This window comes from Chiloscyllium punctatum, chromosome 1, assembly GCF_047496795.1.
Source record: "Chiloscyllium punctatum isolate Juve2018m chromosome 1, sChiPun1.3, whole genome shotgun sequence".
NCBI classification, from domain to species: domain Eukaryota; kingdom Metazoa; phylum Chordata; class Chondrichthyes; order Orectolobiformes; family Hemiscylliidae; genus Chiloscyllium; species Chiloscyllium punctatum.
In genome coordinates this window covers 79,321,798-79,334,167 of record NC_092739.1, presented here as the reverse complement: position 1 = coordinate 79,334,167, position 12,370 = coordinate 79,321,798, and the positions used below count along the sequence as shown (strand labels likewise).

At 42.9% G+C, this 12,370-nt stretch overlaps 1 protein-coding gene across 14 annotated transcripts in view; it reads right to left on the bottom strand.

The window, feature by feature from the left end:
* cracd (capping protein inhibiting regulator of actin dynamics) overlaps positions 1 to 12,370 on the bottom strand; it is a 232,375-nt gene that overhangs the window by 6,379 nt on the left and 213,626 nt on the right. For all 14 annotated transcript variants that reach the window (XM_072569643.1, XM_072569608.1, XM_072569669.1 and 11 more), the window contains 2 exons: positions 8,328 to 8,518; positions 1,381 to 1,546 (listed from right to left, as the gene is read on the bottom strand). In XM_072569643.1, coding sequence (XP_072425744.1) covers positions 1,381 to 1,546; positions 8,328 to 8,518 — 357 coding nt within the window. The remainder of the gene's footprint in view (positions 1 to 1,380; positions 1,547 to 8,327; positions 8,519 to 12,370) is intronic.

Below are 12,370 nucleotides of genomic sequence, written 5' to 3'. Positions count from 1 at the left end.
CATGCCGCTCTGCTGTTTGGCATGCCAGAGTCGAAAAGGGTGGCGCTGGAAAAGCACAGCAAGTCAGGCAGCAAATGAGGAGCAGGAGAGTCGATTTATCGAGCATAAGCCCTTCATCAGGAATGTGGAGGGGGAAGGTGGTTGGAGATAAATAGGGGTGTGGGGGTGGGGCTGGGGGAAAGTAGACAGGAAGGCGATAGGTGGTTGCAGCTGGGGGTAATTTTGATAGGTCGTTGGGGCGAATGGAGCAGATAAATGTGAAGGAAGATGGACAGGTAGGACATGTCAAGAGGGCAGTGCTGAGTCAACTCTCCTGCTCCTCAGATGATGCCTGACCTGCTGTGCTTTTCCAACACCACCCTTTTTGGCTCTGATTCTCCAATATCTGCAGTCCACACTTTCTCCTGTTTGGCATGCCAGTAGTCCTATACTGTAGCTTCACCAGGTTGACACCTGTCTTTTAGGTATGTCTGGTGGTGCTCCTGGCATGTCCACTCTCATTGTTTATTGAGCCATGGATAATTCTTGGTTTAGTGGGCATTGAGAATAACCCCACTCTCTCAGAGTAAATTCTGTGCCTACACTTCCGTACTTCTCTCGTATATTCCTTTAGCAATAAATGCCAACATTCCATTTGCACTCCTTGTTACCTCTTTTACCTGCATACTAGTTTTGGTAGTCATGCAGGAGGGACCCAGATGTCTCTAAACTGAAGCATTTTGAACTTTCTCTCCAATCAGATAATAAGTTGGCTTCTTATTCTTCCAACCAAAATGGATAACCACACACTTTTCCAAGTCAAACTCCATCTGCCAAATTTTGACCCATTAACCTAGCTGACCCAGATCAATTTATAAACTTCTTATCACCTCACCTCAACTTACCTTCCCACCCACATCTTCCCAGTGTCAAACCAAGCTAAACTACACTTTATCACCACATCCAAGTCATTAATATAGATTGCCAACAGTTGAGGACTGAATCCTGTGATACTCCAATAATTAAACATTGCTAACCAGAACAAATATATTTATGAGGACCCTGCTTTCTGTTGGTTCATTAATCCTCTATCCAAGCTATTACCCCAACCTCAAATCATTTTACCTTGTGTATTAACCTTTCGATCCCTGCACTTTATCATTTGCATTCTGGAAGTCCAGATATACAACATCTATCGGACTCCCATTATCTACTTTATCTGTTACATCTTTGAAGAACTCTAGGAAATTAATCAAACATGATTTACTCTTTATAAAACCACACTGACTCTGATGGAGTGCGTTTGGACTTCCAATTCTTTACTACTTCCTTTGTGAAGGATTCTAACAATTTCAACAACAGCATCAGTCATTTTACCTCTTAAAGAACATCAACAAGTACCTGTGACAGAATTTGGAAGTGTGGAAGATTTTTTCAGGAGTTCACGACGTTCCACTTTAGACACAATATTGTTCCCAATTTTCTTTTCTTCATCCTGACTGGATTTCTGCAGTGTACTCGTGTAATGATTGCCTCCTTTATTGTCCACAGAGCTGGACACAATTGTCTGTAATGGGAAATACAGACCAGTATAAATGAGAACCCATCTCTACATTATATTCACTGATGCATCTTCCATTTGTTTATTCCTAATTCAAGATAATCCCAATCAAATCAAATAATAATCCTTTTGCTGAAAAGTCCAGTTGTGGGAAGAAGTTCATTTAGGATTGGCAATCCTGTTAGGTGTATTCCTGGATGTTTCATCACATGAACCCACACCTTAAACTAACAGCCCCAAAACATCTTTCCACTGGTCCATTCTTCAGCAGCATGACCTTTTAGACTAATTAGAAAGCAGACATTTTCATGCCTAATTGGATTAATCTTGGCTGTTAATCAAGTCACCTTTTTTCCCCACCATCTCCAAGATATTTATAATTAATTGTTTGAAGAAGCTGAAAAATACTCATTCATTTTAATACCCCTATAATTTTTTTTCCCCCGAACTTCTCCAGTCAGTGCCCTGTTGATATATGTTAATTCCTGGAAACACTTGGAGGTTTGCAACCCTCATCACTTTTTGTCATACTTTGGAAATGACCATTTGAATGTCTTTATTTTGATGCTGAAGGAATTTGTGAAAATCTGCTGTAAGAGGCAGGTTGCTTTTCAGAGCTGAAGGCTAGTGAGTAATCATGCTGCCACACACTGCCAGCATCCCTGTTATGCCTCCAGCCAATCAACAGCCCAGTTACACATGGATGCATCCTACTATCATGAGGAATAAAGGTTTTTGTGTTGCCTGTCTCAACAGAACCTGGCATGGCCATGTCACTATCATGGTCAGCATGCCCAATAATGGGACAAAATGGATTTTTAGTGCAAGGAATCAAACATTATGTCAAACCCATTAAAAATGTTACTCTGTTGGGTGACTCATGATCCCGCAAACATCTGAGACATTCATGCAAGGGAAATAAAATGAAACAATTCTCAGCCAGCTAGTCTTTAAAGAGTAAGACTCACAATCAAATTCCTAAACTGTTACAAAGAGCGACAGCTAGTTTTCCAGCAGTTTTATTTTGATTTAAATTATTTCCTGCTATTTTTCTTCCTCCTTCTGGTATGTGACAGTAAGTGGCACCTGATTGTGTCCATTTGTGTTATTCTCCTTCACTGAGAACCTGACTTGTCTGTGCTGGCTGAGAATTGTTTCATTTTATTTCCCTTGCATTAATGTCTCAGATGTTTGAGGGATCATGAGTCACCCAAAAGAAAGGTTACTGAGTAACATTTTTAGTGGATTTGACTTGATATTTGATTCCTTGCACTAAAAATTCATTTTGTCCCATTATTGGGCATGCTGACCATGATAGTGACATGGCCATGCCAGGTTCTGTTGAGACAGGCAACACAAAAGCCTTTTATTTTCTCTCATGATAGTAGGATGCATCCATGTGTAACTGGGCTGCTGATTGGATGGAGGCATAACAGAGATACTGTCTCCCCTAGATGTTCATTTGTTCAGCTTCTACCTATAGCCAATTATACTGTAGGCAACAGTAGGCTTGCATGTATTTTGTGAGACTCTGCTGTGTGTGGCAGAGTTGTGTACTCACTAGCCTTCAGCTCTAAAAAGCAACCTGCCTCTCTTACAGCAGAGTTTCACAAACTACATGCAAGCCTACTGCTGCCCGCAGTATAATCAGCTGTAAGTAGAAGCTGAACAAATGAACACCAAGGGAAGACAGTGCGACCCTAGCGGCAGTGCTGGGGAGCTCAGTGATTGGGGGAGGGGGGTGAGAGTTGGAGAGCATGCAGCTCAGTAGCATGCTCATTTAACCCCATATATCCCCCCACCCCACCATAGTTTATCAGTAATCTCGGCTGCTGTTGACTTGTTAGGTACGTTATTCTCAGCTTGCTAAGTGCAGATCCTAATGATGTATAACACCCTGTGAAGTTCACGCAGTGTCAATATCTGAGCTCCTGGCTGTATGGGTCAGAAAAAGTGATGGCATCTTTTCATCAGTGGTGCAGTGGTGTTTCCTCAGAAGCATATATCCGGTATAGACAGGATAGATCGAGTGAATCCTTAGAAGACTATAAAGAAAGTAGGAGTGTACTTAAGAGGGAAATCAGGAGGGCAAAACGGGGAGCCACAGAAAATGGGGGAGATACTAAATGAATATTTTGCATCAGTATTTACTGTGGAAAAGGATATGGAAGATATAGATTGTAGGGAAATAGATGGTGACATCTTGCAAAATGTCCAGATTACAGAAGAGGAAGTGCTGGATGTCTTGAAACGGTTAAAAGTGGATAAATCCCCAAGACATGATCAGGTGTACCCAAGAACTCTGTGGGAAGCTAGAGAAGTGATTGCTGGGCCTCTTGCTGAGATATTTGTATCATCGATAGTCACAGGTGAGGTGCCGGATGACTGGAGGTTGGCAAACGTGGTGCCAGTGTTTAAGAAGGGCGGTAAAGACAAGCCAGGGAACTATAGACCAGTGAGCCTGACCTCGATGGTGGGCAAGTTGTTGGAGGAAATCCTGAGGGACAGGATGTACATGTATTTGGAAAGGCAAGGACTGATTCGGGATAGTCAGCATGGCATTGAGCGTGGGAAATCATGTCTCACAAACTTGATTGAGTTTTTTGAAGAAGTAACAAAGAATATTGATGAGGGCAGAGCAGTAGATGTGATCTATATGGAATTCAGTAAGGCGTTCGACAAGGTTCCCCATGGAAGACTGATTAGCAAGGTTAGATCTCACGGAATACAGGGAGAACTAGCCATTTGGGTACAGAACTGGCTCAAAGGTAGAAGACAGAGAGTGGTGGTGGAGGGTTGCTTTTCAGACTGGAGGCCTGTGACCAGTGGAGTGCCACAAGGATCGGTGCTTGGCCCGCTACTTTTTGTCATTTACATAAATGATTTGGATGCGAGCATAAGAGGTACAGTTAGTAAGTTTGCAGATGGCACCAGAATTGGAGGTGTTGTGGACAGTGAAGAAGGTTACCTCAGATTACAACAGGATCTGGACCAGATAGGCCAATGGGCTGAGAAGTGACAGATGGAGTTTAATTCAGATAAATGCGAGGTGCTGCATTTTGGGAAAGCAAATCTTAGCAGGGCTTATACACTTAATGGTAAGGCCCTAGGGAGTGTTGCTGAACAAAGAGACCTTTGAGTGCAGGTTCATAGCTCCTTGAAAGTGGAGTTGCAGGTAGATAGGATAGTGAAGAAGGCGTTTGGCATGCTTTCCTTTATTGGTCAGAGTATGGAGTACAGGAGTTGGGAGGTCAAGTTGCGGCTGTACAGGACACTGGTTAGGCCACTGTTGGAATATTGTGTGCAGTTTTGGTCTCCTTCCTATCGGAAAGATGTTGTGAAACTTGAAAGGGTTCAGAAAAGATTTACAAGGATGTTGCCAGGGTTGGAGGATTTGAGCTACAGGGAGAGGCTGAACAGACTGGGGCTGTTTTCCCTGGACTGTCGGAGGCTGAGGGGTGACCTAATAGAGGTTTACAAAATTGAGGGGCATGGATAGGATAAATAGACAAAGTCTTCTCCTTGGGATCGGGGAGTCCAGAACTAGACGGCATAGGTTTAGGGTGAGAGAGGAAAGATATATAAGAGACCTAAGGGGCAACTTTTTCACGCAGAGGGTGGTACGTGTATGGAATGAGCTGCCAGAGGATGTGGTGGAGGCTGGTACAATTGCAACATTTAAGAGGCATTTGGATGGGTATATGAATAGGAAGGGTTTGGAGGGATATGGGCCAGGTGCTGGCAGGTGGGACTAGATTGGGTTGGGATATCTGGTCGGCATGGACGGGTTGGACCGAAGGGTCTGTTTCCATGCTGTACATCTTTATGACTCTATGACTGATACCTGGCAACACCACTTTCAACTCATCTCCAATCTTAGAAATACCCATCTGTACATACCCGTTTCCTATCTTTTTGCCAACTTCTAATCCATGCTGCCAAGGACCCATCAATCCCAGACATTGCTAATTTGCTGACCAACCTGCCATGTGGCATTGTATCAAATGTCTTCTGAAAGTCCAAATATACAACATTCACTGTCTCTGTCACCTCATCAAAGGATTCAATTAAATTTACCAGACACAACCTGCCCTTCACAAAGCTACATTGTTTAGTATTGACTTATTTTTCTCTAAGTGTATATTTATTTTATCCCATATTATGGCCTCCACCAGCTTTCCCACTACTGATCTCAAGCTGACAGGTTTGTACTGTCCAAGCTTCTCCTTTGCCCCTTTGTTAAACATTTGCAATCCTCCAGTTCCCTGGGACAAATCCTTTGTTCAGAGAGGCATGGGAAATTTCTGTCAATGTTTGTTCTCTTACTTTGTTTTCTTACACATTCCGCAACCTAGGACCCATCCGGACCTGGTGAGTTGTCTACCTGGAATGCTGTCAGCCTTTTTAGCATCGCTTCTTTAGTTATCACAAATTGTGCTCAGTTGCTCATTAGCCACATTTTTAACTGGGCCATTGTCACCATTTTCTAATTTGATAAAAACAGAAGCAGAATATTCATTTAGTAACTCTGCCATATCCTTTACTTCAGTGGGCAGCCGACCCTGCTTGTTCCTTATGGGCCCCATTCTATCCTTCACTGACATTTCACTGTTAAAATGAAATTTAAAGAATTCAAATGTTTAGATATAAATTCAAAGAACATTTTACTATTTGTTTTAGCACAGCCTGCCAACCTTTCCTCATGGTTCCTCTTAGCTTTCCTTTTTCTCGCCTCTTTCCTGAATTTGAGATACTCTTCCTGATTTCTATTGCAGTTATTATTCCAATAGGCATCATATGTCTCCCAATTCTTCTGTATTTTCTCATTAATATCCTTAGTCATCTGGGATACCCCACATTTATTTCTCATGGATATGTACCTAACTTGCACCCTATTGACCCAATGTGTACAAGGGTTCCACAGGACTATTGTATCAGACTGGAGTATTGTCTAAACTTTGGGCATTGAAGCTTCAGAAAAGACTTGGATGGCATGGTAGCTTAGTGGTTAGCACTGCTGCCTCACAGCAACAGGGTCCCAGGTTTGATTCCTTGGGCGACTGTCTGTTCGGAGTTTGCACATTCTCCTCGTGTCTGCGTGGGTTTGCTCCGGTTTCCTCCCACAGTCCAAAGATGTACAGGTTAGGTGAATTGATCATGCTAAATTGCCTGTAGTGTTAGGTGCTTTAGTCAGAGGGAAATGGGTCTGGGTGGGTTACTCTTCGGAGGGTCGGTGTGGACTGGTTGGGCTGAAGGGCCCTGTTTCCACACTGTCGGGAATCTAATACTAAACTGGAGGCTTTAGAGCAGAAATATCAGCATAGTTTAGGGAGAGAAGGACTTCCGTTACATAGGTAACCACAGAAGCTGATATTGTTTGCCTTCAGAGAAAAGAAGGTCGAAAGAGATTTGAGAGAATCATTTAAAATCATGGAAGGTCTAGGCAGAGTAGATAAAGAGAAAGTAACCTCCATTCATGGAGAGGCAGTGAATATTAATTTAAGATGACTGGAACTGATGGCTGAATTTTGTCAGAGAGCATTAGGACCTTGTCATTGCAATAAAGTCCTCGCTTGCCAGCAGTTCTCCTAGGTGGGGCTTCCTCCCAAACTGAATTGGCAGTCTCACCTCCAGCCAGTTCATGCTAAGGAGCAGCTGGCATTAGTAGAAACACATAGGGTGAAAGGATATTAAAGACCACTTCAGGTCAACGTCTTCCCACTGAAAATCCATGGCAGCCTAAAAAGAGCAAGTCAACTGAATCCCACTTGACAACTTGTGGTCTGAAGACCTGTAGATTTCAGAACTACAAATAGATGAGCCAGATCTGTCCAGATAGGTGGACGAGAGGGTGATGCAAATAGGGGTAGGAGAGCTCACATACAGGAAGATGCTAAGCGAGGCAAAATATTGCTTGGTATAGAGTCTGAGGAAAAAAGTATAAGGAAAGACTTGCATTTATACAGCAGCTGTAATGGAGACATAGAGTCAACCAGCATAGAAACAGACCCTTCGATTCAACCTGCCCACACCAACCAAGTTTCTCAAAATAGACTGGTCCTATTTACCTGCATTTGGCTCATCCACAATGTAGTTGCTAATTGCAAGTGCTATGTTTATGAGTAAACTATGAGTGGCTAATGTTGGGAGAGCATTTGTACAGGGGTAGGTGGTGAGATAGATAGCTGCAGGCGGTTAAGGTGTGTGGAGTGTCAGTTCCAGTAGAGGACAGGTTTTAAGGAGTCTATAACAGGTTTAGATGGTCGCAGATTTTCCAGATTTGAAACAAATTGCTATGTTTTATGACTTTTCATTCAACTTTGCTGACAGTATACGTGTGCAAGTAATGCTGATAATTATCAGCTTCTTTTCTTGCGCTATAAATATCCTACAATATGTAAGTGAAGTACACTTAAACTGAAAATTCATAAAATATAGCTGCAAAGTATCTATGTTAGATGAGATTGTCACAAAACTTTAACATATTTACACATTTGCAAACTAACTTCTTTAAATTCACTCAATGCTGCCAAACTTTTGAAGGTGAAACAACACAAATGTTGTGGCCCCAGTGATTTTGGCGGTAGAAACTCAACACTGTGGAAATAATAGTTGTATTAAAGGAAGCAAATATTGCCACCATCAGGACTGCTGATTTCTACTAAAAGTAACAAGCTTAACAGCTTTATCATGAAATTGTACCAAACCCCCTACAGATTTCATATTAGATATTAGGCTGAATTAAATGGACTAGATATTAACGAGTGAAATAATAGTGGCTACATACATTTTCTTTAGTCTGTTTCTCCGCTAGCTTTGCTTCTCTGGCTTGTCTTCTTTCTTCTCGGCTGGCCTGCTGCTCACGGAATCCTTTCTGCTTCTGCATCGCCAGGGTGATCCACAGAGGCTGGGAAGATTCCACCCTGTCCACAAGCCTTGAGCTGTCCAGAGAATGTCTGCTCTGAAGAACAGGTTTCTCTGGAAATAAATTAGAACGCTGCTTAATTTCCTCCAAAAGGATGTCGGTGAACCAAAACAAATGCATACGTAGTCAGATTATCTAGAATTTAGAAGGTTAAGGGGTGATCTGATTGAAGTTTTTGAGATATTAACAGGATAAGAAAAGTTGGATAAAGATAAACTATTCCCACTATTGGAGATTCTCCAGACTGTTCAGGAGAAATATTGGGAAGCACTTCCACACACAAAAGGTGGTCTAGGTTTGGAACTCTCTTTCACAAATGGCAGTTGATGCCAGTTGATGCCAGATCATTTATATCTGAGATGGATACATTTTTGTTCAACAAAGGTATTGAGGGATATAAGCCAAAGGCAGATATATAGCATTAGGCCGCAAATCAGCCATTTTCTCATCAAATGGTGGAACAGGCGCAAACAGATTGATTGGTCTGTTCCTGTTCCCACGTTCTGTTTAAATGAACAGCAAACTGTTCATTGCACTTCACAAGTGAAAACTAAGTAGAAATTGTGAATGAATAGACACTTTACCTCAAGCTGTAGCAAAATAAATAAACACATTGAATTGCAAAACCTGTGCCCACACCTCCTCCCTCACTTCCATCCAAGGCCCTAAAGGAGCCTTCCACATCCATCAAAGTTTTACCTGCACATCCACCAATATCATTTATTGTATCCGTTGCTCCTGATGCGGTCTCCTCTACATTGGGGAGACTGGACGCCTCCTAGCAGAGCACTTTAGGGAACATCTCTGGGACACCCGCACCAATCAACCACACTGCCCTGTGGCCCAACATTTCAACTCCCCCTCCCACTCTGCCGAGGACATGGAGGTCCTGAGCCTCCTTCACCGCCGCTCCCTCACCACCAGACGCCTGGAGGAAGAACTCCTAGTCTTCTGCCTCGGAACACTTCAACCCCAGGGCATCAATGTGGACTTCAACAGTTTCCTCATTTCCCCTTCCCCCATCTCACTCCAGTTCCAAACTTCCAGCTCAACACTGTCCCTGTGACTTGTCCTACCTGCCTATCTTCTTTTCCAGGTAAAAACAATGACTGCAAATGCTGGAAACCAAATTCTGGATTAGTGGTGATGGAAGAGCACAGCAGTTCAGGCAGCATCCAAGTAGCTTCGAAATTGACATTTTGGGCCAATGCCCTTCATCAGGAATAAGGGCTTTTGCCCGAAACGTTGATTTCGAAGCTACTTGGATGCTGCCTGAACTGCTGTGCTCTTCCAGCACCACTAATCCAGAATATCTTCTTTTCCGCTTATCCACTCCACCCTACCCCCAACCTATCACCTTCATCCCCTCCCCCACTCACCTATTGTACTCTATACTACTTTCTCCCCACCCCCACCCTCCTCTCACTTATCTCTCCACCCTTCAGGCTCTCTGCCTGTATTCCTGATGAAGGGCTTTTACCCAAAACGTCAATTTTACTGCTCCTCGGATGCTGCCTGAACTGCTGTGCTTTTCCAGCACCACTCTAATCTAGACTCTGGTTTCCAGCATCTGCAGTCATTGTTTTTACCTATTTAATGATTGGGGCTGAGATGATATCAATGAAAATAATTTTGTTATTAAATAGTAAATTTTGAAAACTCCATGTTCAGAGACTAAATCCAGAAATTACCCTATGTAATTCCAAGTAACAAAAACATGAAGGATTAAAACGTTGATATGCCAGCAATTTTAGCAAAGAACAGATATGAACAATGAGATGGGTTAAATCTTTCCAGTCTCTAAATGACAAAGGAAATCACAGAAAAATTGGGAAAATACGGCCAAAGTGAAAATAATGGATTCTTGATGTTGAGGAAAATAAATTGGACTTTCCACATAAGGTTTTATTGGCTAGATGAGGATCTCACTACTGGGTGATATTATTTGCATTCATTAACATCTCCTTATTAGCTGTCTCAGTTACATGCAGTTTACTATTTTCCCAAGTACTGGTGAGAAACCAGCCAATTCCCAACTTTAAAATCTAATAGATAACCTGCAACTCACCAGCTTCTTCTCCAGGCATCCCTATTGGCTGACATTCCCCAATGTCTGAGGGCATACTCCTTAACAGCCACTGTCTGACCCGGGTGACCATTTCAGATCAGGCTGGCAGGGTTTAAAAGGATGTGCAGCTAGAGTTTTAAAAAGTACTTGCACCATGAATGCTGTGATATCAGCCAGCACATCCAACGTTGTCCAGTACAAGAAGGGTCAGAGTGGTGCTGTAGAGGTGGGGTACATACTTAATGAGGTAAACGGCATTAAAATTGTTGCTAGGACTCACTGAAGGAAAGTCTCCAAGAAACTCCCAGAAATTGGGAATATTCAGCCCAAGATTTTACATGGAGTCATGGTGATGTACAGCACGGAAACAGACTTTTTGGTCCAACTTGTCCACACTGACCAGATGTCCCAACCTAATGAAGTCCCGTTTGCCAGCACTTGGCCCATATCCCTCCAAATCCTTCCTATTCATATACCCATCTAGATGTTGCAATTGTACCAGCCTCCACCACATCCTCTGGCAGCTCATTTCATACACGCACCACCCTCTGTGTGAAAAAGTTGCCCACTGGATCCCTTTTATATCTTTCCCCTCTCCCCCTAAACCTATGTCCTCTAGTTCTGGACTCCCCCACCCCAGGGAAAATACTTTGTCTATTTACCCTATCCATGCCCCTCATGATCTTATAAACCTCTATAAGGTCACTCCTCAGCCTGCAACGCTCCAGGGAAAACAGCCCCAGTCTATTCAGCCTCGTCCTGTAGCTCAAATCCTCCAACCCTGGCAACATCCTTGTAAATATCTTCTGAATCTTTTTAAGTTTCACGACATCCTTCTGATAGGAAGGAGACCAGAATTGCACGCAATATTCCAAAAGCGACCTAATCAACATCCTGTTCGGCCGCAACATGACTTCCCAACTCCTATACTCAATACCCTGACCAATAAAAGATAGAATACCTAATGCCTTCTTCACTATCCTATTTACCTGTGACTCTACTTTCAAGGAGTTATGAACCTGCAGTACAAGGTCTCTTTGTTCAGCAACACTCCCCACACCTCACCATTAAGTGTACAGGTCCTGCTCTAATTTGCTTTCCCAAAATGCGGTGCCTCACATTTATCTAAATCAAACTCCATCTGCCATTCGTCAGCCTACTAGCCCATTTGATCAAGATCCCGTTATAATCTCAGGTAACCTTCTTCACTGTCCACTACACCTCCAATTTTGGTGTCACCTGCAAACTTACTAACTATACCTCCTATGTTCACATCCAAATCATTTATATAAATGACCAAAAGTAGTGGATCCAGCTCTGTTCCTTGTTGCACTCCACTGGTCACAGGCCTCCAGTCTGAAAAGCAACCCTCCACCACCACCCTCTGTCTTCTACTTTGAGCCAGTACTGTATCCAAATGGCTAGTTCTCCATGTATTCCACGAGATCTAACCTTGCTAACCAGTCTCCCATGGGGAAACTGGTCGAATGCCTGACTGAAGTCCATATAGATTACGTCCACCACTCTGCCCTCATCAATCCTCTTCGCTACTTCTTCAAAAAACTCAATCAAGTTCGTGAGGCATGATTTCCCATGCACAAAGCCATGCTGACTATCCCTAATCAGTCCTTGCCTTTCCAAATATATGTAAATCGTATCCCTCAGGATTCCCTTCAACTTGATGTCAAAAAAGAAATACATTTGCTAGCTGAATAGCAATGATTGCCTGTTACAACAATTATAACAGTTCCATGGGTAAGTTTACTCCTCTCCCCCTGAGAATATGCAACTTTAAGGGTAATTCTGCAGTCTACTGACAAAATTCTGCTGGCATCGT